The sequence below is a fragment of the Pseudonaja textilis genome, chromosome 12 (assembly GCF_049901715.1).
Source record: "Pseudonaja textilis isolate UNSWEBS1 chromosome 12, rPseTex1.2, whole genome shotgun sequence".
Taxonomy (NCBI): Eukaryota; Metazoa; Chordata; class Lepidosauria; order Squamata; family Elapidae; genus Pseudonaja; species Pseudonaja textilis.
Window position 1 is genome coordinate 572,826 of NC_142001.1, and position 26,916 is coordinate 599,741.

The 26,916-nt window shown below is 38.9% G+C and overlaps 1 protein-coding gene across 4 annotated transcripts in view; it reads left to right on the forward strand.

The window, feature by feature from the left end:
• PAK3 (p21 (RAC1) activated kinase 3) overlaps nucleotides 1-26,916 on the forward strand; it is a 210,534-nt gene that overhangs the window by 169,393 nt on the left and 14,225 nt on the right. For 3 of the 4 annotated variants that reach the window (XM_087940838.1, XM_087940837.1, XM_087940836.1), the window contains 6 exons: nucleotides 8,029-8,073; nucleotides 9,351-9,504; nucleotides 12,216-12,253; nucleotides 13,837-13,968; nucleotides 14,940-15,102; nucleotides 18,991-19,054. In XM_087940838.1, coding sequence (XP_087796964.1) covers nucleotides 8,029-8,073; nucleotides 9,351-9,504; nucleotides 12,216-12,253; nucleotides 13,837-13,968; nucleotides 14,940-15,102; nucleotides 18,991-19,054 — 596 coding nt within the window. The remainder of the gene's footprint in view (nucleotides 1-8,028; nucleotides 8,074-9,350; nucleotides 9,505-12,215; nucleotides 12,254-13,836; nucleotides 13,969-14,939; nucleotides 15,103-18,990; nucleotides 19,055-26,916) is intronic. The other variant, XM_026703140.2, reaches the window with a different exon arrangement.

The following is a 26,916-nucleotide window of genomic DNA, read 5'->3' on the forward strand; positions in this document are numbered from 1 at the left end:
GCTAGGATTAGCCTTCTTTGCTTTGAAGATGGTCTGTCAGTAATGAATTATGACCCCCAATAAAACGGCCAGAGTAGTTGTAAAGATAGCTGGAGAGGCTTCTTTTATTGCCTCTGAGCTGGAAAAATGCAAAGCCTTTCAGCTGAATTGAGCAGGGAAAAGTTAGTTTTCCTTTCTAGAAATGCCAGCAAGATTTCTGAAACTTTCTCATTGCGTTTGGAAAGGGTTTGTAATTGGATGAATACAGGGATGAATGAGAGATACTTGACCCCTCCCTTTCTTTTACAAATTGGTTCTTGTCTGAGTTAGGAGTTGTAATTTGAGACACAGCATTTCTTTCACTGAAGAGAAAAGGAGGGGGAATTTGCTCCTTCCTGGCTTGATATGAAGACAAAGGAATCCTGCCTCAGTAAAGGAAGAGGAAAAAAAGGATCGAAGGAGGCATATTTGATTGCCTTTGAAAGCCGGAGCATAGGATATTTGAAAAGTCTCTTGCATAAAAGAGGAAGGGGGGGATTCTTGCCCCTCCCTGTAATTCAAACTGAGGCACAGAGCTTAGCATTCCACATTCACTCTTGGCTTCAACATTACTTTGTTTTATCACAAATCCAAATTAACTGTCTTTATACTGATGGGCTTCAGGACTTCAAAAAACCATCTTTTTAATGTTCTGTATCCTGTACCAATGCAGATAGATAAACTCCACAAAACATCCATAACAAAGTACTTTTAGTAGTTCATCAGGTATGCTCATAACTCACATTTGTGATGAAGTTCTTCTTTAATGACCAATCCTTTGCATTTCTGTCTTGTAGGTAAAAAGATGAGTTATCTTCTATTCTTTTTCCCTCATGTTGTAGCAATAGAAGTAAAACAGTTACCACGAGTCTGTGAGTTCAGCCAAGAGTGAGGATATCTCCTTCAACCCCTCAAGGGTCAAATTAGTGACCAATCAGGATTACAGATGTGGCCATGTGACATGGACTACATTTCTCAGGATACCTTAACTACATTTTACCATGATGCATTCCCTTAAGGGGACAGCTCACAATTGCTACCTAACTATCCAATTCCCATACACTGGTGGGACAGCACATATCAGGAGCTGTTGGTTAACAGAATTGCCTGTAAATCATTAAGATCATTAAAGAGAGATCCAACTTAAAATTAAGGAAAATATTCGTGACAGTGAGAATGGCTCTATCACTGGAGGTTCTGAAGAAGATAGACAGCCATTTTTCCAAGATGGTATAAGATATCCTGCCTTGAGCAGGGGGTTGAACTAGATGATCACTGAGATTCCTTCCAGCCCTATGATTCTGTGATGGTTGTTTATGGGAGCCAATTTCTATAGCAATGAAGGGGTTACTGGAATATCCTTAAAATCACCAGATAATTTATTCTTTTATGAGTCCAGAGCTCCTACTTCCATAATCCAAGAATTGTTTCTAGAAATTAGGTATTGCTGGATTACCTTACAAGTTTATTGAATAAGCAGGTTCCAAATTCAGTGTTGAGTATTTTAAATCAAGACCACATTATGACTTTCAGGAGCCTTTGGCACCCTTGTTTTCATGGGATCCTCTCTCAATCAAAAAAAATATTAAATTTATATAGACATTTATTACATTGAAGGCAACCATGAACAACAATAGATTTTTAAAACAATAGATTTTTAAAACAGCAAATACAAATATAAAAGATTGTAATGAAAATTACCCTGTAAATCCAAAATACAATCAAAGTGAAGGTATAGGAAACGAGCAGGAGGAGCTAGGAGGCAGAGTTAAGTGTGTCATCAGCTTAGAATCATTGTGTTCCATAAACGGTCCAAGTCCAACCACTCTTGAATTCTGTTGAACCTTTTCTGGTGCCAATTTAGTAGTGAACTTTAGTTGATTGGATTCCATGTAAAAGCTTGAACAATATATCTTCTGAACAGCTCTGAAAATCTCTGAATCTGTGAGAGTCTCATGCCTGGTCACATAACCAGGTCTTTGAAGGCCTTTTGGAATATCAAAGTCAGTCTAATTTTGGGAAAAAGGATACTCTGGTCACAATTTTTTTTATTATATAAAATACAAAGAAAAAAGATAAAAACAGGAAATTAAGGGGAGGAAAAGGAGTGGGGAAAAGAGGGTATGAGATGCAAGGGAAAAATAAAAGACATAAAAGGCATTGACTGCCAACTCTTAGCACAGAATAAGTTAAAAACATTCCAACCTCAACTTTTTGCTTTTACACATTAATACAGTATATAACTAGCTATTTCTATAACAACAAATTTTTATGATCAACAAAACCAAAGTCAGTTTCATTTGTTTTTATCAAAAGCACAAAATCCAGAAGTGATATCCAAATGAGAATGTATTTCCTTTTTAAATAAAATAAACAATTTAACCATTCCTGCTTTTATCTTCCTTGCTATGGAAACAGTATGTATTTCTATTTTTACCTAATAATCTTTGTGAACTGTCACCATTTTTATTAACAAGGTTCATTGTATTCTTTCAAATTCTTTGACCTTACTGAAGAAACCTCCCCTCTTTTTTCATCCTTTTTTAAAGTGCTAAACTTTTTTTAAACACTTTTTTAAAGTCAAAACTTTCTAATGCATCTTTTTTTTTGACTTCTTACCATACAAGCTTTAAACCTCAGTATTACATTTAGATCCCTCCCTCCAAATTGAATATTTTTTTCTTTTTTTCTTTTTCTTTATAAACAACACATATTTAACACACACTTTTCTTTAAACTGGTACATCGTGTGTGTGTGTGTGTGTGTGTGTGTGTGTGTGTGTGTGAACTCATAAAGCATTCCTGCTCTGCTTTCAAGTTGCCATAGGCAGGAGGGCATGGCAGCCACAACCAGAAGCACATTCCATGCATACCTTCTTCAAGGCTGTATCCCAGGCTGCCGGGACCAACCAGAGAGGTGTGATCTCTATAGTCCTCCAAAGTGCTCCACTGGAGTATGTGATTTATGACACACCTTGAGGGGAAGGGGGAACAGGGTCATAGGTAAGCCATAAATTACGTGAGGCAGAGCTGGGTATTTGGGTATATGCCAACATGTTGCTCCTAATAAATAACTGGATTTCTTTTGAAACTTGGCTAGAGGGCAGGGGTAGGGAAACTTGGCTCTTCTATCACTTACGGACTTCAACTCCCAGAATTCCTGAGTGAGCCATAAAAGGTCCTATCCCTGCCCTACTGGTTTTTCAGTTGTGGGGGGAAAATCCATTTTTGACTTGAATGGGACTGTTTAATATACAAATGTAGGCCATATAAAGAATATGTGAATGGGACTGTTTAATATACAAATGTAGGCCATATAAAGAATATGTGAATGGGACTGTTTAATATACAAATGGAGGCCATATAAAGAATATGTGAATGGGACTGTTTAATATACAAATGTAGGCCATATAAAGAATATGTGAATGGGACTGTTTAATATACAAATGGAGGCCATATAAAGAATATGTGAATGGGACTGTTTAATATACAAATGTAGGCCATATAAAGAATATGTGAATGGGACTGTTTAATATACAAATGGAGGCCATATAAAGAATATGTGAATGGGACTGTTTAATATACAAATGGAGGCCATATAAAGAATATGTGAATGGGACTGTTTAATATACAAATGGAGGCCATATAAAGAATATATGAATGGGACTGTTTAATATACAGATGGAGGCCATATAAAGAATATGTCCTACATTTGTATATTAAACAGTCCCATTCAAAAATTGATTTCCCCAACAGCTGAAAAACCAGTAGGCCAGGGATGGGGAAGCTTTTATGGCTCACTCAGGAATTCTGGAGTTGAAGTCCATAAGTGATAAAAGAGCCAAGTTTCCCTAACCCTGAATTTGGGCATCCATCAGAACCATGAAAGTGTGTGCGTGTGTGTGTGTGTGTGTGTGTGTGTGTGTATGTGTATAATTTTCAAATTTTGGATTAAACCTTTCTTTTAGTTACACATATCAAACAAAGAAAAATCCATCCTAATTCCAGTTAACTCATTAAGTTTAAGTCACTCCTTCTAGCTTATCTTCATGGAGTAAAATCTTTTTCTTCTCTTGGAAGTTTTATCAAAGCATTATAGGCCTTTTTATCATGAAATCCTCAGCCTTGTTAATATTTTTAAAGAAAAACTCCTAAATTTGTCTTTTTCCTCAACACTCTTTTCAGTTGTGTTGAGAGGTTTATATTTAAGCCATAATAGTTAAAGTTAATATCAGGTTCTTCCAAAATTATAATGAACTCTTCAGCATTTTCAGTTACTTGTGAAGTTGCCTCAGTAGTTTGGTAACATTCTCCACATGTTTGCATCTCAAAAGTAATATGAGAGGATTTTTTAATCATCCTTGGAGCACAGCTGGTCAACAAATTGATGGATTTTATTTAGCGACCATTCAAATATATCTCTAATACTTTGGGGGGAAGGATATTCTATAAGACTGGCATCAGAGCAGAGAAAGCACATCTCCTGTGACCCACCAAAAGTAGCTCATGGCCAACAGCAGGCCCCCTTAGCAAGATCTGATGGAGCAAGCTGATATAATATTAAAAGAGATTAACACTATTAAACACTGTTATTAAAAATAGTAATATAAAAGTTATCCTTCCTATGCTTTTCAGTATTTTCATTGAAGACAAAATGCATATTATTTTGTAATAATAATTAGTTACTACCAATTGGCTAGGATGCCTTTGTATATCAAAGTTACAAAATTTTAGCATTACTAATATTTGACGATGTTTCCATATTATATGTGTCTTGTCTCCTTTTTATTAAATGGCATGAAAATAAATAACTTTATCTTATTCCTTTCAATTTTTTTTAAAAATAAACATTTTGTGGGTCTGACCAAGGCCAGATCTTGTACTAAATGAGTTTTTCTGTAGGACTGATCTGATTTTTTAAAAAACTAACCATAAGTTTATTGCAGCAAAGATGCGTCTGCTAAGGACTTTCGGCAAAAAAAGATTTTTCCTGCATTTCAAATTCTTTCTCTTAAGGGGGAGGGAATATTCTAATTCTGTGCAGATGTTCCTCCTTCGTTTCAGAGGATAGCCATCATTCTATCTCTGTTAAGCATCATGAGTTGTGTGCCATGTGCTCAGAGATTTTTTGTTTGTTTCTTTTTTTGACACTCAGGCTCAGTCACTGTCCTGGCTGAATTGCTTGCATTACCCATAGCTACATCCAAAAATCATAACTGGGGACACTTGCTCTGAAGTTTGGCTTTCATGAACATCAGGTGGCATGAGGTTGCTTGTGATTGTGCATGTTACATTGCCATTTCATTGTTGCTTGGCACCACTGTAACAACAAAAATCAGGACACAAAACATTGAACAAATTGATGAAAGATGAATGGGGGAAACAGCTTTCTCCAGTCTTGAACTCTGTTGCCATAATATTGTTGCCTTAACATAAAAGAGAGAAACTGGATTTTAAGAAGACGCACTCTATGTTGTGTCTGGAATGGAAGATCAGAGAATGAAAGAGTATAATTTGGTCTTAATATGGGCAAGCATTGTAAGAGAAGCAGCATATTCTGGGGAAAGAGTCAAGAGAGAACAGCCTAGAATTGTTACATGTCCAAAAATGCTCCAAGTCCAATCCCTCTTGAATTCCATTTACTCTTATCTATTTTATCTAACTCTTATTTAACTCAATTTAGTGCTGACTGTCAGTTGACTAGATTCTTGAGTATAGATATGAGCAATAAATCAGCTTAAATGGAATTTAATGTGTAATCCTGATTCTTTGTGTCTGACCAGCATAATGGACTTGGTAATCTGGATGACCACAAGATGTCAGCGAGCAGATAAGAATTTTCTGTATTCCTAGTGATGGTCCAGCTTTGGTATCCTTGAAATATTCAAACATCTGTCTTATATGCAGAAGGACCCAGATTTAGTACTGTAGCAAGAAACAGCAATCTGGAACTAAAGCAATGGTATAATCATTTCTTGGACTATGGAAGGCAAGATTTTAGTGCTGGTAGGCACCTTCTGAAAGTTTAGAACAGGGGTTGCCAACCTTTTGGACCTCAGGGACCACCAAACTCATAATTTTAAATCCCAGGGACCACTAACCGGTTCTCTGGGCGTAGCCTAATTTGTGGGTGTGGCTTGGTGGTCATGTGACTGGCTGGGCATGGCTTGTATGTAAATATTATACATATTTATATAAATATTGATTTTTTTATTAAAAAAGAGCAACTTTTACCCAAAATCAGGCAAAGCAGGCAGGCAGATTGAGTTGCTCACAGAATCATTCATTGATCTATCTATCTGCCATTGTCTAGGTCAGTCTGTCACATAAAATTTGCTTGTCATGAGTCTGCACTGAATAATAGAAACTTCAGTCCTAAGGGAGGTTCGGCTGTGCTTAAAAGCAGAGCCGAAGATCTAAAGACTAGCTAGAAAGCAAGAAATCCAAGCATTTCCTGCTTCCTTGCTAATCTAAATCTCACAGCTGATGGTCGGAAAAATAGCAATTGAGCAGGCTAGTTTGCTGGGTAAGGAGTGAGTGAGCAGGGAGGGTTCCCGCGGGTCATGTAGGCAGCGCAGCCTTGTGTTTCTGCGTAGCCTGGATTAATTCTTTGGGGGGGTGTTCTGAGGGTGAGATTTCTCTGTGGCCCACCAATGGGCCGCAGCCCACCAGTTGGTGACCACTGGTTTAGAACACATGGGGTCTTTCTAAATGGACTTCATGAGCACCATGAGAAGACATTTGCATGGCTTAATATCTATGGAAATTCTCCGTCATCCAGGTCATGGCTGTCCTAAAGGTGCTTTTCCAAAAGGTAACTGGACTTTCTTGTTGTTGTTTTTTCCTTGAAGAACTGAAGTTTGGAACATAAGTTTTCTTGCAGAAATGAAGAAGCTTCTTGGATGAGAAGTGGGACATTTTCAAGGAAACAAACCAAGAAAGTCCAGTTGTCTTTTGGAAAAGCATCTTTGGGACTTGGCTGGCTTATTCTTTCCCCAATTTCTCCTGCTGCCCCCTATTTTTTATTTACTAAGAATGCCCATATAAGTCCATAAGCATTCTAAATAAAGATGCTTCTACAGACTGGTTCCTTCCCTTTCAGAATTAATTAATTAATATTTCATATTTCTAAACTGCCCATCTCCCCCAGGTTCTCATTTAAAAAAAATATTAAATGAATTTTTAAAAACCAGGCAGTGCTGACCAGGAGAGGTGACATGTCGGCATCGAGTTATGTTCCCCTATACTTCAACGTAAATTTAAATTAATTCTGATTGAAGAAGTAAAAAGAAGGTGCAATTTTAGATTATAGAAATAACACTTCCATTTCAGACCAATAATTTCTTTTTGAGCTATACTTCTGGCAAAGATTTGGTGCAGTGGGGACCCATTCTAGTTATGCTATAAAGTTAAATATAGAACTGTTTTTCAAGCATTTCACTGCCCCTTTTCTAAACCAGCATGTTGCGATCCATAGTTTTTCAGGAAGTGTCCAAGCAAGCCATGAGAGGTGCTATCCAGAACCCACATCATCTGAGGCTTTGTTAGAAACTGTTGGCCTTCCTTTGCAAAGAAACCTCTTTATAAGTGTACTGTAAAATCTTTTCATGGAGCCCTTTCAGAATTGTCCAGGGGGGAAAAACTCATTCTGTTCAACCCAGTCCCTCCTGTTTGGAAAATCAAGCAGCCCATCCAATTATAGGGCTACTTAAATGAAATAGAATGACTCTTTAGCCAGCCTCAAACCAGGAACAAAATTAGCCAGAACCCCACAGTTCTTTTCAAGGGAGAAAATGATGCTTCCAACTTTGGGCTGTGAGATTTTTCTCTGGTTTTTTTTCCTGAAATCTCCCATCCCCAGTAACTTGTGAATGACCCCTTGTGTTTGCTACTTCCCTCAGTTAGATAGGAAACTTATTGATCCACTGGGTTCCATCTCTTTCCCACCTTCTGATTTTTCCCCACCTTCTGTTTTAACTTTCTTTTCTTTCTTTATTTACATCCATTGCAGCCAGCTCTCTGTGGCTCACAGATGTATACAGGGAAACTCTCTGAGGTGCGTCACAGGCCCAAAATAAGTGGCTTCTTTGAGATGTTTTGGTGCTGCAATCGCAGGCTTCATGTGTGTGCAGTAGAGTTTGTTGTTTGCTTTCTTACTCACTTTCCCTTCCCGCCAAACACCCCCAGCCCATCTCATCTCTCATTTTTGCAGAACACCTCTCAGAGCAGAAATAATTGAACCCTGAACTGAATCTGGTAATTAAGAAAGTGGGGCCGTGGGTTGCAAAATGTCATTGCAGGGCCAGTGAGACAAATCGAGGGGGTGGTAGTGGCATAAACAAGAGGGTGGCACTTACAAGAACCTACTGCTGGTGTCTTCATCACTGCCATAGAAAGCAGAAAAAAATTGTTGTCGCCGGAGGGCAGAAAATTATACTAGATGTTTTGAAGCATTTTTTAAACCCCCCCACAAGAAGCTTGTCAAAGAGAGATCCAACCTAGAAGTAAGGAGAAATTTCCTGACAGTGAGAATGATTAATCGGTGGAATAGCTTGCCTCCTGGGGTTGTGGATGCTCCATCACTGAAGATTTTCAAAAACAGATGGAACAATCATTTGCCCAGGATGGTATAAGGTCTCCTACTTTGAGCAGGAGGTTGGACTACTAGATGACCTCGGAGGTTCCTTCCAGCCCAATGATTCTATGATAGCCTGTTTTGGGGCTGGAAGGGAGCCTCTAATGTTGGTGTGCACAGCATTTGCTGCAGCATGCAACAAATAAGTAAGATGTGATGTGTCCCCTTTCACATCTAGGATATGTTCCTCAAAGTCCAAGCAAGCAAGTGTTTCCTACCCTAGCAGGTATCTCCTAAAGCTCCAGAAAGGAGATATCTGCTACACCAATTGGATCTGCTCTTATTGTTTGAGGAAAACACATTTTTAAAGCTCTGTATCAAATATCCAGTGTAAGGTTCCTAAAGTCCGCCATGTTTACCTCTAAATTAGTCGAGAGGGGGGCATATATCAACCCTGAATCACAGGGGGTTAGTTCCATTTTCTTGCAATAATTGATTTCAGGATGAATTTCATGCACTTTTCTTTTCTTACCACAATCATAAATTTCTTTGTTTTGTTTTGTTTTTAAATTGGATCCAGGTGTTAGCTCTTTGTTTTAAGAGAGGGTGAGAGAATGATTGCAGCTGCTGTAAACTGTCTAGCTTTAATGGCTTACAGGTAACCCAGGCTTCTTGTTAAGGTACTGTTTTAGCAGAACATCACCATAAACTTGGGCAGAATCCTCTGAGGCCTCACCTGTCTTGTTGGGCTTTTGCAGGGCATTCCTGAGCAGTGGGCCAGGCTATTACAGACTTCCAACATTACCAAATTGGAACAGAAGAAAAATCCACAGGCTGTTCTGGATGTTCTCAAATTCTACGATTCCAAAGAGACGGTCAATAATCAGAAATATATGAGTTTCACGTCAGGAGGTAAGCAAAAGTCATGGAGATTGTGCCATCACGAGTGAGAAGAAAAGGTTGCAGCTGGATATCCATATTGGTACAAAAACTTTAACCACTGAGGAGAGGCTGTCATGAAGAATATCTATTTATGTAGTCACTAGGAGTCAACACTGACTTGAAGGCAAATAACAATCATAGTTTAGAGATGGTCTAGCTGCATTCACATATTATGCTAGGAACCCACCAACCCACCAAATGGCTAAGTCCCCATCCAGGAGAACAACTACCTTTTGGGCAGATAAGTTTCCACGTATATGTGTCATATTCAAGAACTTCAGAAGACCTATCACTTTTATGACCTTTTCTGCCATAATTGTTAAGAGAATCCCTGCAGATGTTAAGTCACTACACTGTAGTTAAGCAAATCTGGCTTCCCCCATTGACTTTGCTTGTCGGAAGCCAGATGAGAAGGTCACAAATGGGAATCAATCAATCAATGAAAATAGAGCTGGAAGGGACCTTGGAGGTCTTCTAGTCCAGCCCTCAGCTCAAGCAAGAGAACCTATACTATTTCAGACAAGTGAGTGTCCAGTCTCTTCTTAAAAGCCTCCAATGATGGAACAGCCACAACTTCTGAAGGTAAATCATTCCACTAGTTAATTGATGTCACTATTAGAAAGTTTCGCTTTAATTCCAAGGATGCTGTTTTCCTTGATTAGTTTCCATCTATTGTTTCTTGTCCTGCCCTCTGGTGCTTTGGAAAACAAGCTGCCCCCCTCTTCTTTGTGGCAGCCTCTCAACTACTAGAATACTGTTATGTCATGTCCCGCCTCCCCCAAGTCCTTCTTTTCTCTAGCTAAACCCAAATCCTGCAACATTTTTTCATATGTTTTAGTCTCCAGGCCTTTAATCACCTTAGTTGTCTTCTTTGCACTTTTTCCCAAAGTCTCAACATCTTTTTTGTAATGTGACCAAAACTGGGTATAGTATTCCAGATGTGGTCTTATTATGGCTTTTTTATGGTACTAATACTTCATGTGATTTTGATTCTATGCCTCTGTTTATACAGCCCAGGATTGTATTAGCTTTTTTGGCCACACATTGCTAGCTCATATTCAAGTGATCATCCACTAGAACTCCAAGGTCTCTCTCATAGTTACTGCTTTTGAGCCATGTTTTGCCTAATCTGTACTTATACCTTTGATTTTTCCTTGCTTGCTTGTCTTCACATTAAATTTCATGTTGTTGAATCAGGTGAGTCTGTGATGCTGCAATTGTAAATACAAGCTGATTGCCAGGCATCTGAATTTTGATCACATAGGGATGCTACAACAATCTGTGAGGACCAGTTATAAGTCACTTCTTTCAGTGGCATTGTACCTTTGAATGGTGGTAAGTCTAGGTCACTTTCATAAAGCCCTGGATTTAAGGTGGACTGTTTTAGTAAAATATAATTAAAACTAATCATAGATTTGCTGGATTCAGATATAATAATTTTAAACTAAGGAGATTATTAACCTGAGAGTTGTTGGGAAGCAAACCTTTAGCCTTCAGGTCACATGAGATCCCTGCTTCTTAGAGACCTTAGCCGCATGTTGCACATTTTCTGCAAATGATCTACTCTGCTTTTTAGTAAAGAGTTATTTCTTCTGTCCTTGAGATGCTGCTACCAGGGAAAGAGAAAAACCAGAACAAGATGTCAGGATAGAAAACTGGTAGACTTGCTTATTTGGGGCTCTGATCAAGCCCACTTTTTCAGTCATGTCCACCACGAGGCCCTCAAAATATTATCCCTGCACAAATGTGACTCAACAATGTCCATGCTGTGGATTTCCTTTAAACACCTTGAACTCTGTTCTTCCTTTTCTCTTCAATTGCAGTATAAAGTCCAAATAGAACCATGGGTTATTCAGTGTTTTGCTATCTTTTTTCCTCCAATGAAATAACTCTGAATCTACAGTGGTTACTTTAAAGTAAAGATAGCTTGTAATTTACGAGCATCCTTGTGAGGGATTGAACACAACAATGGCACCAGTATGGACAGGGCTTCAGAAAAAACAGAGAAAAGATGGTAGTCAAGAAGCATGATGAAATAAAAAGAGGGGAAGGGGTGGAGAGTGACATCAGGTCAACCTCAAGAAGATGGATTGGTGATGGGCAGCTCTGGAATACGGAGATGAAGATGGCATATGGTTGGGAGTTGTAGACTGCACAATCCTGTCCCTGGCAATCTCTTTGGGAGAAGTTCAGATCCAGGATTTGTTGATGACAAGTGGGATTAAAAATATAATCTGCTCTCTTCCCTACCCATGTATGATTATCCATATTTGCTACTTATGTCTGAGTGGAATAAATAAAAACAGCAAATATGGAGAATAAGGAAGATTGGAGAAGCTCCGATGATAAACCAGGGGTGTCCAACCTTGGCAACTGGCTGGGGAATTCTGGGAGTTGGAGTCCACAAATCTTAAAATTGCCAAGGTTGGACACTCTTTGGGATAGATATGGAAACAAGGAAGCTTATAAGTGGGGTAGCCAATGAAATAAAATGTGACAAAAGATTTAATTGACAAGCTGGTCCACTGAACAAAAGCTTTCCATGATACACAACATTTTGTGGCAGAATCAACCCACACCATCTAGGTAGACCCTGAAACCTGAAATGCTCTTCCCTCTTCATTTCTAATAACCATTTATGATCTACCAAACCATCATAGATTTTCTTTTGCCTATTGCAGATAAAAGTGCCCATGGCTATATTGCAGCCCATCCCTCGGTAAGTACCCACTCTCCGTTGCTAATGAATGTCTATGTTCTGGAATTCCCTTTGTTTTCTGGCTTAATTTGCTATATACCAGGGTAAAAACGATCCATTTCAGAAAACATTTATTTAAATGAGCAGAATGCACATTAGCAAGAGAATCTACCAATATATTTAATGCAGTCCACATAATTTTGCATTGCATGTATAAGTGGTCCTGCTTTTAGCGCTAAATGACTGATCAGGGAAATTTTTCATGTTGTGTGACTTAATTTTGCCCTGCCAGCTAGACAAGAAAGACTAAACTGTGACAGCAGATAAGAGAGGCATATTGCAAAGCTTCTGTGATATAGATACATCTACAAAGCACAAATGCTTTATAGATGGAATTTTTTGCAAACATAGCTGCATTTAAAAAATTGATAGGTACAATGAAATGTAGATTTCTCCAAACTGTGTGTTCCAGCATGAGAGGCTGAGAAAGAAACAAAAACTCAAGCTATAAAGTCAACAGGTGGGAGATGACTTCATTAGTGGCAAATAGCATGGGATGAACAAATTCAAAACATTCTATGAGACTTTCTGCCTTAATGAAGTCTTTAATAAAATGGAACTGAAGGTTCTGACCACAATTTCCAAGATTCGGTAGCTTACTTTAATTCTTGTATTTAAACTGTGATTATAATTTGCATGATTCTTGCTTCTATATAGGGGACTTGACCTAAAAATATCCCTTCCAATCATGTTATCCTATGTTCTATGTATGGACTTCAGCTCCCAGAATTCACCAGCCAGCTTAGCCATTGCCATAAAATAATATAGAATAACAGGCTTAGAAGGAAACTTGGAGGTCTTCCAATCCAACTTCCTGCTCGAGCAGGAGATTTTATACCATGAAGTAAGACACATGGATTGTCCAATCTCTTCTTGAACATCATCTAAACACCTAGAAATGCTCAGGTTAGGAAAACTCTGAATAAAAATATCATCTGGAGAGCAATGTAAAGCCATGCCTCTAAACACCTCTCCCATCCCTGCCACTCTGCATATACTATCAACTTTCACTGCAGTAAAAATCTTATCATTTGGGACCCCCATTTCTCAATATTTCCACAGGTTGTAGTTTTATAGTGTTGTAAGCCAGGGTTCCATGTTAAAAAAAAACATTTGTACTTTGTGCCACACTGTGTAGATAGCACTGTACAACTTTATGGCTTAGCAGGATGGAAGACTTGGGTCAAGATAGCTCTTGTAAATCTTTGCCAGAGAAGAATGTAATGCCTGTTTTCCTGTCCTGTTGTCAGGGCACATAGCACATAATATCTAACAATCAATTGGTGTACTGAGTTTGCTTTAACATATATCAGTGGTTCTCAACCATAGCAACTTGAAGATGCTGGACTTCAACTCCCAGAATTTCTCAGCCAGCATGCATTGTCAAGTTGCCATAGTTGAGAATCACTCCATGTAATCTCAACAGCAGAGGCATGGAATTGATGGGTGGTGGAAACATTAAGATATGAGAAATTAAAGAGGTAGGGTACTTAGTCTTGTAACTGGGCTGGAGCTTCATCAATTTCTGCAACTCTTACCTTCAGAGCACGAAAACAGCTTCAGAGCCACCACTGGCTCCCCCAGTTTCTGAAGAAGAGGATGAAGAAGATGAAGAGGAAGAGGATGACAATGAACCACCTCCTGTGATTGCCCCACGCCCAGAACATACTAAATCTGTAAGCTCTTTTGATTGCCATTAAAGCAGGACTGCTGAATGATGAAGGAGGCCAGGAAGAAAAAAGTAGCAGATGCAGAATTTAGGGTTTTTTTTAAACCATAATCTTTGCTTTCTGTAGGTTTTTAGCCTATATAGTTTGAGGGTAGTGTGTTGTTTTCCAGGTTCCTGACTTACACGAGTTACCTTTTTTAGCACAGATTTCATTCTCAAGAGTATTTCTGAGAACCAACATACAAGGAATGGTAAAAGTAGGATCTCTATCTATAAAAAAAAGATAAAATACATATTGGAATAATAGAGAGCATCTCAACTGGGTGATAAAGAACATTTCCACCTGTGGACCTTCCATGAAATGAGTAGTTTGTATCTGAAGCCCAGCCAGGATTAATTTATACAAGGAAATAGATTTGAGGCAGCTAAATGCAGAATTTCCCTTCCTTTCACAAGGCCCAGTTCAGAGGGAGACAATCCATAATAATATAGCAAAGAGCACTTATTTATGTCAGGAGGTTTTTGGGGGGTTAAAGAATGGTTTGTATCCATTCCCTGAAATTAATCTGTTGACCCAAGACTGCAATCTTTGATTTGACAATGCCAACATTTTGTCAGTGCATGAAAAGATGGGGAGGACCTCTTGCTCTGGCATTTGGTCATAAATGGAAAGGCATCTTAGAAGCCTTGAAATCCATTCCCTGCTCGCCCAAAGGTTAAATCAAATGTTTGGAAAGGAATGGAATATTTGTGGAAGGGCGGAAGACCACCGGTTGTTTGTTTTAATTTGTTTTACATTGTTATTTGTATATGTCTTTTGGTGTTGTTCAGTTGTATGTTGTGGAAGAGCACCTTATTTCGTTGTTCTCAGGTTTCTGAGTACAATGACAATAAATTTATCTTTGTCATCTGGAAGACAATTCACTGAGGATTTGTTTCAGGGTCCACCAATCTCAGCTCTTCATTTCTTTGTTTCAGATTTACACACGTTCAGTGATAGAGCCTGTTGCTTCACCAGCCTCAGTGAAAGAGTTAACAGTCCCCCAGTCTGAAAATTCAAACACAAGCACTTTGTATAGAAACACTGATCGGCAACGGAAGAAATCCAAGATGACCGATGAAGAGATTCTAGAGAAATTAAGTGAGCATTCCTTTTTCTCGTGTTGTAGTCATTTGCTGACAAAATCATGTAATGGAATTAGGACAACGACAGAAAGAACGAAAATCTGGAGAAGAACAACCATGAGTACTTTTAAGGTCTTCTAATTACAGTGAGAAATTAGATTGTCATGACATAGTAATTAGAAATTAGATTGTCATGACACTGCATCAAGCTAGGGTCTACCAGCTGCATTTCTCATATAACATAAGAAGGATCAGGCTTACTTTTGGTTAGGGTGGCACAGTGGTTCAGCAATTAAGACACTGCAGGTTTGAGACCCAAGCACCACATGATGGGTGACCTCCTGTCTTCGCCCCAGCTACTGCTAACCTAGCAGTTTGAAAACACAAATGCAAGTAGATAAATAGATACCACTTTGGTGTGAAGGTAACAGTGCTGCCTGACATCATACTGGCCACATGACTGTGAAAATGTCTATGGACAACACTGGCTCAATGGCCCTGAAATAGAGATTAGCACCACCCCCTAATGCCAGTAACAACTAGCGGAGTAAAATCTGCAGGGACTCCTTTTACTTTTGGTTAAATAATTTATAATTTTGGAAAGCCATGCTCTTCAGAAAGATTGTGGCTTAAATCATTGCATGAATTCAGGAAATAATTTAATTCGATAGCCAGGTGAAGATTGCTATATGAAATGCAACCATTCAGTTGCAACTTATAAGTTCAGTTTGATTGGCTGGAACTAACTTCCTTCCTTCCTTCCTTCCTTCCTTCCTTCCTTCCTTCCTTCCTTCCTTCCTTCCTTCCTTCCTTCCTTCCTTCCTTTCCATTCCATTCCATTCCATTCCAGCCAATTCTGTGTGGTGTATAACATAAGTAGAAAATTAAAGCCATATGCTAGAAAATAGAAAAATAAGAAATCTAGAAAATAAGAACAACCCATATGCTAGATAGTAAATAGGCCATTTTGCTGCCATATTGTGAAGCAAAACATTTATGGGTGAGCAGCGTTATTAATGAAGCCCAGTTCGATCTGATTCCCTGCCCTGGATCTCTCATTTTGTTTCCTTGATTATTGTTGACTTTCATTTCTCTTCCTTTAATAATGTAATAGGCATTTGATTACCATTCTCAAAGGTTTTCTTTTGAGCCAACTTTGAATTGGGGATGGAAAACATGCTTGAAATGTCTGTCATGCTTCTGAAGCCTGGATAACTATACGTGTCTCTCTGGCTAATTAAAAAAAGAATTAAGGATGAATTAAGATTTTTTTAAAAAATCTAGGCTGCACCTCCTTCCTTTGTTAGCCACATTTTCTAGTATCTCCATGATTTTCTTCTACCTATCTTATAAAGATATCACGGGAGTCTATTTCTCTTCAAATTCATTGTTAATGTTTTTCTGAAATTATGGCAGATAATGACTCACAAATGATCATTGCTGATAATAACCTATAAAAGAAAAGGGACCCATCACACACACACCCTTATATTGTGTTAATATAAATCTTGATACATTGTGTTGTGGGTGGGGTGGGATGAGAAGGTGGATATTGTATCATTATTAGTTACTGGAAGGATGAAGGAAAATTTTGGTCTTCAACTAAATTACTTGCTACTGAAATTTTAATACTGAAATTTTGATGTTCTTACTTGACGTATTCTCTCTCTGTGTGTGTGTGTATGTGTGTGCATATCTGTGTGCTTATAGAAGGAAAAATAGATTAACAAAACAAGTTTGAACAAAATTTACCCGGTTGAATTGCATTGTTTCCTCAAAGCACTGCTGCACACGGTGTATGCACTGGACATGCAGTTAACTAGATGGCACAAAGTTGAGAAGCTGACCCTTCTGACTTTCCTAAAAAGGATACTTCAGTTTTTCAGCTGCCATAGGGAAGACAGAAAATACTTTTTAGAAGATCTGGTGGGTTGGAACATTGGACGTGATGCCCAGGTTTGCATTTGCTGATTTGTCTGGAATCAATTCTCAGTCTCTTTCGTTGTATACTGGCACCTAAACTAGTTTGGGTTGATGCCTAAGAGCCATGGTGGTGCAGTGGTTAGAATGCAGTATTGTAGGCTAATTCTGCTGCCTGCTAGCTGCCAGCAGTTTTGGCAGAATCTCCCTAGGCTCAAGGTTGACTCAGTCTTTCCATCCTTCCGAGGTGAGTAAAATGAGGACCCAGATTGTTGGGGGCCATATGCAGACTCTGTAAATTGCTTAGAGAGGGGCATGAAACACTGTGAAACAGTATATAAAACTAAATGCTTCATCTTCTTATGTCTTAATTACAGTGGATGTCCTTGGATAGAAAGGCAATCAAAATGGAATTATTGATGATTCCAGTAGTAGTAGTAGTAATAATAATAATGATTATTATTTTAGGTGTCTCTTTTTCCTGAAGGAGCCCAGTTTTGCAGAACGACAATAACATTTTAAACCTTTAATAATCCTTAAAGAAACAATAAATACAGAAACCAAAACAAGGTTCATTTAGATCAGGGGTCCCCAATCCCCAGGCCAGGGCCCACTACTGGGCTGTGAGCCATCTGGAACCTGGCTGTGGAAGCGATGGGTGAGCTCATGCACGTGCGCACACCCCCAACTGCATGAGCGGCATGCAAATGTGTGCGTGCACGCTCCATTTGTGCGAGTGGCCAGCGTGTGTGCCCACTATTCGTGCAAATGGAACATGCAGAACCATCTTGTCTCCCCCCTCTTGTCAGTCCGCAAAGCTAGAAAGGTTGTGGAACTATGGATGGATGGATGGACAGACAATGGACAGACAGAGACAGACAAATAGATATGCAATGCAAGACATGGTGGCCAGTATCCTTCTAATATATCATTGGAAGATTGTATAGATAAGTCAGATATTAGGTTTTTTAAAGACCTTTTTGTAATAGACCCCATTACAAAATTGTCCTTTATTTCAATCTTTAGTACAACCAGCTTTTTCCAATTTCCAATTGAATTTATTATAGGACTAATGTGTTGATGTTTATCATGATTCCATCATAATCTACTGTTGCTTCTCAATTAATTTCAAGTATTTTAGTGTTTTCTAAGCCTACAACTTTCTGCCAAGAGTGCTCTGCTCAAATGCAAACCTATTCTTCAATACTTCATGCGCTGTTCTGTGAAAATAGTGGAATTGTTCACATTGCCAAAATCACATAAGCTCTCAAGGAAAACTGGAAAATGTAATGATAGGTTCAACTTGCCAAATCTTGGAGTGTGCAAACTTCAAGAGATTTTGTGAATTCGTTAGATTTTATAGGGGTTTTGTATTTAAAGTAGAAGCAGTGGGTCTTTGGAAATTTAGGGAGAAGCAAATTATGAATCACATCTGAAACTCTTTATATTCCAGGTTGATAGGGAAAATGCTCAGAATAGAAAGAATTTGGAATAGCAAGTTTGATTTGCACTTCATGTAAAATATTTTTGTTATATTAATCCACCAGCTAGAGAAGAATAAATGTTCCATATCAATTACACAATTTAGGTTTTTTAAAGAAAGCTTACATGAACTGTTATTTATCTAAGACTGTACTGGTTTTCTGATTTTGATTCCAAAGGTATAGTTTTTGAAATTGAACCATTGTGTGGTACTAATTTTTTTTCCAAAATTTGAATGGTGGCACCCAAATAAATATTTTGCCATTTTAGACTATTGGGTAACATTGTAGCCTTTTTCAGGAAATTTCTTTTTTTAACAACTGTTCTGTTTTCTTTTGCCTTCTGAATCTCACCTTAACATTTAATTCTTACTGTTCTCCAGACTCAGAATTTCTGACAATACTCAACTTTTCTTTTTTACAAAAATTATTTGGAAATTGTATACTATCTAGGCTTTTTAATGTACGTTTTAACCAAGGTCTATTTTTCTTGTTTATTTTAGGAAGTATTGTGAGTGTTGGAGACCCGAAGAAGAAATATACACGGTTTGAAAAAATTGGCCAAGGGTTAGTACTCCTTTTTTCCTGTTTCCTTTTTATCATCAGGTTTTCTTCAACATGGACCATCATGTATTACCTGATATAGAGATGTATAATTTATAATCTGAAGGCTGCATGTACCAATAAAAAATTGGCATGGCCCCAGAACCAAATTACTACTAAGTATTTAGTATGACATAGACTTAAACCCTCTTCCAAAAGGGTTTACAAAATCAGGAAATATTTTTAAAGGATATCTCACAATAATACTAAAGAGATCATTATTAAGATAATACACCCATGGGATACGGGTAATCTTCAACTTACAACCATAAAGAAGCCCAAACTTTCTGTTGCTAAGCAAGACAGCAGTTTTGTTCCATTTTATGACTTTTTGCCCCAGCTATTATGTGAATCACTGCAGTTGTTAAGTTAGTAACACAATTGTTAAGTGGATCTGGCTCCTTCATTGCCTTTGCTTGTCAAGAGTGTCGCAAAAGGTGATCATGTGACCCCAGCGCACTGTAGCCATCATAACTATGAGTTAGTTGCCAAGCAATTTTGATCATGTGACCATGGGGATGCTGCAGCAGTGTGAAAAATGGTCATTTATCACTTTTTTCAGTGCCATTGTAACCACAGTTATTAAACGAATGGTTGTACGTTAGTAACCATGTTACTAACTTAACAACTGCAGTGATTCACTTAGCAACTGAGGCAAGAAAGGTCTTAAAATAGGGGCAAAACTCACTTAGCAACTATCTCACTTAGCAACAGAAATTTTGGGCTCAATTGTGCTCATAAAGATGACTTGTATTCCAGATTATATTGATGCATTATAAAAATTTCCTGTTGTGGAAAGTTTCTTTTTCCCGTAAAGCATCTCATGATGAAGATGAAGTCTACTAAAAAAGCGCCAGTCATAGAAGGTCAGCCAAATGATGAGCACTGGACTGTGGTCCAAGCCCCATTCCCTGAGGCGGCTCTAGGACAACTTGCTGCAGCCAACTCACCACACTCGCCTCAGACAATTCCACTCAACATGATAAATGTTATCCACCACTATCTAACTGACATGATTTCCATTGACAAAATGGAAATAATATTGAAAAACAGTGGTGGGTAACATTTATCATGTTAATTATCCCAAGTGGAATTGTCAGCGGCGAGTCATCCCATGGTGACTCGGCAGCAAGATGGCCACAGTGAGTTGTCCTATTCCGTGCCCTGGGACCCTGGATCACTGCTTCCTGTCCACCATGTTCCAGATTTTGACACCCTCTCCCACCCTGTGTGGAACATGCTGCATGAAAGAAAGAATGGTGCAGGAGTTCTGGTTTACAGTGCTTTGGGGCAGGCAGGAATCCGTGATCGTGCGCGGTTTCTGCCTGCGCTCGCCACTGGAGTGCCCCGAGCCACCCGTAGAAGGTGGCTAAGCCACCCTGTAGAAGGTGGTGAAGACGGGAGATCTGGCAGGGTCGAGAGGAATTGCACCTCTCCTCCCCAGCTGGCTAAATTCCCTTTTCTGAAGGCGGTAGAGCGGCGGTCAGAAATGGTTGCCTCAAAGAAGCACTCAGCCGGAAAAGAAAGTGCAGGAGGAAGTTAAGAAGTGAAAGTTTTTGGCTGACTGGGACACAAAGTAACAACTAAGGTACCCTGGATTTTAAAATTTGCAAAAGATACATCGTTCCCAAAGACTTGCAAGCAGCAAATGAAAGTTAAAGGGAAAGTTCTTTTTTTTTCACTCTCCTTCCTAATGTTGACAGCAAACAGAAAAGAATGAGAAATCAGAAAAACCCGCTTTGGCATCAATAGGTAACTAAACTGGATAATTAAATGTCAAGGGGATAATAAGGATTTCTGAACATTTAAAAATATTTTTTTTGCTGTAAGTGGGAAGGAAGAGGAAAAGAATAGGAGCAGGATTTGGAAGACAGGAGATTGCCTAGAACTTAAAAGAATCATTAAATACTAACAAGACTTCTAAAAGATACATCTTAACTGGAATTTTGTAACTAAACAGTAACCCCAGGAAGAGAAAGTGAAGAAAGAAGAAAGTGTTAAAAGAAACAGCTTATTTGGACTGTCTAGTGATTTTGGGACTTCTGGAAATTATATTTGAAGGACTAAAAACATTTGGGTGGTTGTTTGGAAAAAGTTTTTTTTTCTACAAGGGCATCACTTGTGGTTGAACTGAAAATTGAATTAAAAAAATATAAAGAAGAAGAACAAGAAAGGAAGGGCTCTCTTGGCTCTCTTTTTCAATTCTTAGAAATGGCAATTTGTACCTATGAGAAATTGACTGCGCAACAAGATGATTGGGACAAAGAAGAAGCCATCTTCGATGAACAAGTAATTTTATTTGGGGAAGAAAGGGGAAAGGAGGAAAAGAAAATGGAGACTTTAAGATCTAAAAAAACAACCAAAAAAGGGAAAAATAAGGTGAAAACTGGATATAATGTTAGAAAACAACAGAAGGGGGGAATACAGAAGAGGGAAATGGAGGTGGAGAGACAAGGGGGTAAAAAGGGCAGGGAGAAGAAGCAAGCAAGGAAGGAAGGGATGAGAAGTTTCAATGGTGTGGAGCAAGATGTAAAGTAACAGGATTTATTTAGAGATAATGGGTAAAAATTTAATTGAAAAAGGGATTCTGCAAAGGTACATAAGATTGTATTGTTATATTTGTATTAGAAATAATGTTAGAAAATTGGAAACAACATGTGATTAAAAAGTGGGATAAAATATTCAGTGTAATTTAGTGAAATTTTTGTGAACAAAAGGAAGGCAATGAAATAAATGAGAGAATTGAATTAGGAAGGAATGGGAACATTTTAATGACACAATGTTTTAAAATATAAGTGAAGTGGGGGGGAAATAACTATGGAAAGTTTATAAGTGTTCCCATAAAAGTATGATATTTAACTGAAAAGAAATGTGTAAAACGTTCAAGATTTAAATGAATATTAATATTAATGATAGATTTGAATTGGTATGGATTGTTGTTTTAATTATATTACATATTTATAATCTTTTCTTTTTTAAAAAAATATAGTGTATAACCTATGCACAAAACTGGAAATTGTCTTTCATTCCTTCAGAGGATATGGTAATTAAAAAAATACATGAATGTGCTGAGATAGATAGCCTAAGCAAATTGTTAAAAAATAAACAAGATCGTGACTATTATGAAATATGGAACATTTGGTATGATTGGTTAAAGAAAAGGTAATATTTGATATTTGGATAAGTTATGGAAATGACAGAAGACATGCATTTAATTATAAACTATATAGATAAATTAAAACATTAAAAGATCGAAGGAGTTATTGTAACAAGGCAGATCATGTCAATGATAAAGAAAAAAGAATTTAACCATTGTTCAATATACGCTGTAAAATGTATATATGTGTGTGTATATATATATATATGTGTGTGTGTGTATATATATATATGTATGTGTATATATATATATATATATGTGTGTGTGTGTGTGTGTGTGTGTGTGTGTGTGTGTGTATGTATGTATGTATGTATATATATATATATATATATATATATATATATATATATATATGGCATTCAGCTTTGCTCGGGTATTTTCCCACGTCATAGTAGTTGTGCTTTTAAAGTTGTAGCGACATTTCAGCAGAATCTCATCTGCCATCATCAGGCTTCTGTATAGAGCAAAGCCGAATGCCATACATGTAAGTACCCGCGAAAACTTAAGGAATATATATATATATAAATAAATAAATTATGTCTCACCTGTGCCCATGAGGTGAGAATCCAAGTTTCCAAAGGAATATAAACAAGCAGACAAGACCAGTAACGACAGGGTTAAATTCCTTTGGCTGGAGAAGTCCTTGGCAGTCTCCCACAAGCTGCCTGCCAAGTCTGATAATGAAGCAAGAACATAAATCACAGGCAAACGCCACACACAGAATTTGTTGAAGCTCCTATCCCAAATTAACAAATTGTCCCAAATGAGAATCCAGAGCTAACACGCCCACTTTTATTCCCTGAAGGGTATGTCAGTCTCTCATCTCAGTCCCTGATTTGTCCTTTCCTTCTACGTTGCATCTCACGCCTATGCCTGCGTCTTTGCCTTGCATCAAACCAACATTCCTCAGTTTGATCCTCAGCCAGAGGCTCTGCTACGCTCTCCTGATTATCTGTCGACATCTGAGGCACAACCAGGGAGGAAGATCCTGGGGAGGAAGACAATTCCAAATCCTCCAGCAAAGCAGGCTCAAACCTCAGAGCCAAATCCTCCTCTTCCTCCTGCTCAAGTCTGTGTCCTCCAGCAAAGCAGGCTCAAACCTCAAGGCCAAATCCTCCTCTTCCTCATTGCTCAAGTCTGTGTCTTCTAACAGAGCAGGCTCAAACCTCCGAGACAATATATATATATATATATATATATATATATATATATATATATATATATATATATATATATATATATATATATATATATATATATATATATTTTCTGAGGTTCTCGCAGGTATTTATATGTGGATCTTTGGTTGTTCGGGTTTTCTCCCGCGTAAGATTCGAAGTATCTAGGCAACGTTTCGATGAAGTCTCATTCATCATCTTTGTCCACATACATTGGACAAACTAACAGAAGAATAAATGCACGCATTGAAGAACATAAGAACTCAATCAAAAAAGAAGAAACGACCTCTTCCCTGGTCCAACACCTCAAAGCCACAGGACATGAAATTGATTTTAAAAATACCAGAACTATCGCCAAAACCGAACACTTCAACAGCAGAATAATCAGAGAAGCCATAGAGATAGAAAAACGCCCACACAGCATGAACAAACGAGATGACACCTCCCGCCTTCCAGCCATTTGGAAACCCGCCCTCATGAACAGACGAGTACCTAACATGAAGAAGGACACCAGACCCACACCCACGAGAGCCACACAAGATGCCACCACCACACTTCCATGTAGAAAACAGACTCTCACCCACTCAGAAGATGAGACACGACCATGGACCAGAAGCTGCACTACAGCTGCATCACTACCCACTTCAAACCCCTCCGAGCCATACATGAAGCAAACCGACACCCACTATGAAGATGCAGCAGGACCACGAACTAGAAGCCAAACAGCAAGATCACAACTCACCAGCTCAAATCCCCCAGCAACTAAGACTAACCGGAACACAACCAAGCCCCCACCTGAACAGAACACGCCTCCAACCAATCAGAACACGGCTAACCCCCAACCAATCAGAACACAACCAAACCCCTACCAATGAGAACACACCCCACCCAATCAGAACACAGCCAAGCCCCCACCCAATCAAGTCCCACCCCCACTGGCAGTTAAAAGGAGGAAGCAGCTGCAATCTCACATTACTCTGAAAAGCACAGAGCCGGAGACAGAAGCCTGAAGATGATGAATGAGACTTCATCGAAACGTTGCCTAGATACTTCGAATCTTACGCGGGAGAAAACCCGAACAACCAAAGATCCACATATAAATACCCGCGAGAACCTCAGAAAACAAATATTGCACCTCACGGGAGGAAACCCACCATCTGACCAGGACTTATGAAAACTTGAAGTCCAAAGAGCCTCCATTTTATGTGACCTTGCATTCCTATGCAACTGCCGAGATCAAAATTTAATTCCCACAAGCTTCCAATTGAAATTCCACACCAACACAGCAGCCACCAAACGCATCCTTAAAAGAACAGAACTGGCCCTAATTAGAAATGAACTTCACAGGAAAAGGTTTCTCCTAGACCAAATCAACAAAGATCTCCTCACACTCCACCTCAGACTCAGCAACAAGATTCACCCTCTACTTTGGGACAAATCCAAACAACTCGCTGTCTGGAGAGCCGAAACACAGACCACCCTGAAGACAGACACACACACCAACAAACTCAGGAAACTACAACAATGCCAGAAACCAACTCCCCCTCCCCCACAGCCACACATGAAACAAACATTGCACAACATCTCAGACAAGATCCTCACTGAAGCTGAAACCAAGGTCCTTTCTAAAGGATTCAACTTTGCTGTCGCTCCCAAACACATCCCCACAGAAACCATCATATGTGGAGTTGAAACCAGCCTGACCAAAACCAACCCTGATGATGCTAACAAAATCAGACTCGAAATCACCAACATCCTCTGCACTAGCAAACCACCCAAAAGCAACTTATCCAAAGAAGAACAAACTGCACTACTTAACCTGAAAGAAGACACCAGCATAATAATCCTACCAGCAGACAAGGGCAACGCGACAGTGGTTATGAACACATCTGACTACCAAACCAAGCTAACCAACCTACTCCAAGACCCCACATACAAACCCCTAAAGACAGACCCCACCACCTACCTAGAAAAAACTACCAAATCCAAAATAAAAGCCTCCCCCATCAGTGAAGAAATCCAGCAAGGAATCATACCCAGAGAAAAATCATCCAGATGCCCCAAGCTTTATGGTCTCCCCAAAATACACAAAGAAGGAACCCCACTCAGACCAATAGTCAGCTCCATAGGCTCACCTCTACAAAACCTAGCCAAATTTCTCGCCAAACAACTACAACCTTATGCAGAATCCATCAACTCACACGTAAGAAACTCATTCCAGTTCATCGAGATCATAAAGAAACAAAACTTACAACCTAGCGACCTACTAGTAAGCTTCATGTCATATCCCTCTTCACCCAAGTGCCAATAAAAGAAGCCTTGACAGCCATCCAAAACAAATACAACCCCCAAGCACATCCTAGATCTAACCAACCACTGCCTATCCAATACATACTTCACCTACAATGGACAAAAATACAAACAAATAGAAGGAGCACCCATGGGATCACCCCTCTCACCTGTCATCGCTAACCTCTACATGGAACACTTTGAAACACAAGCTCTAGAAAAATACGACCACAAACCCAAACTCTGGCTCAGATACGTAGATGACACCTTCATAATCTGGCCACATGGGAAAGAAAAACTGAACAACTTCCTCACACACCTCAACAGCCTACACCCCAAAATACAATTCACCATGGAAACAGAAGCCAACAACCAACTTCCTTCCTAGATGTCTTGGTATACAAAAGATCCAATGGCTCCCTAGGACACACCATCTACCAGAAGAAAACACATACTAACCGCTATCTACATGCACTCTCACACCACCACCCAGCACAGATCAATTCCGTAGCCAAGACACTCATCTCCAGAACAAAATGCTTAGCCGATGAACAACACCAAAAAACCGAACTACACACTCTCACCAACGTACTTACAGCCAATGGATTCCAAAGAAAGAAGATTACCCACCTAATCCAAAAAGAAACCCCAACCAAAATCCAAGACAGAGAACAAGAAAACGGCAAAGCCCTCCTCCCATATATAAAAGGCACTACAGACAAAATTAGCAAGATCCTCCAAAAACACAACATCAAAACAGCATTCTGCACAAACAGAAAAATATCCACCATCCTAAGAAACCCCAAAGACAAAATCGAATTAGAAAACCAAGGAGTATACGAAATCCCTGCACTGCCTGCCCTACCACATACATTGGACAAACTAACAGAAGAATAAATGCACACATTGAAGAACATAAGAACTCAATCAAAAAAGAAGAAATGACCTCTTCCCTGGTCCAACACCTCAAAGCCACAGGACATGAAATTGATTTTAAAAATACCAGAACTATCGCCAAAACCGAACACTTCAACAGCAGAATAATCAGAGAAGCCATAGAGATAGAAAAACGCCCACACAGCATGAACAAACGAGATGACACCTCCTGCCTTCCAGCCATTTGGAAACCCGCCCTCATGAACAGACGAGTACCTAACATGAAGAAGGACACCAGACCCACACCCACGAGAGCCACACAAGAT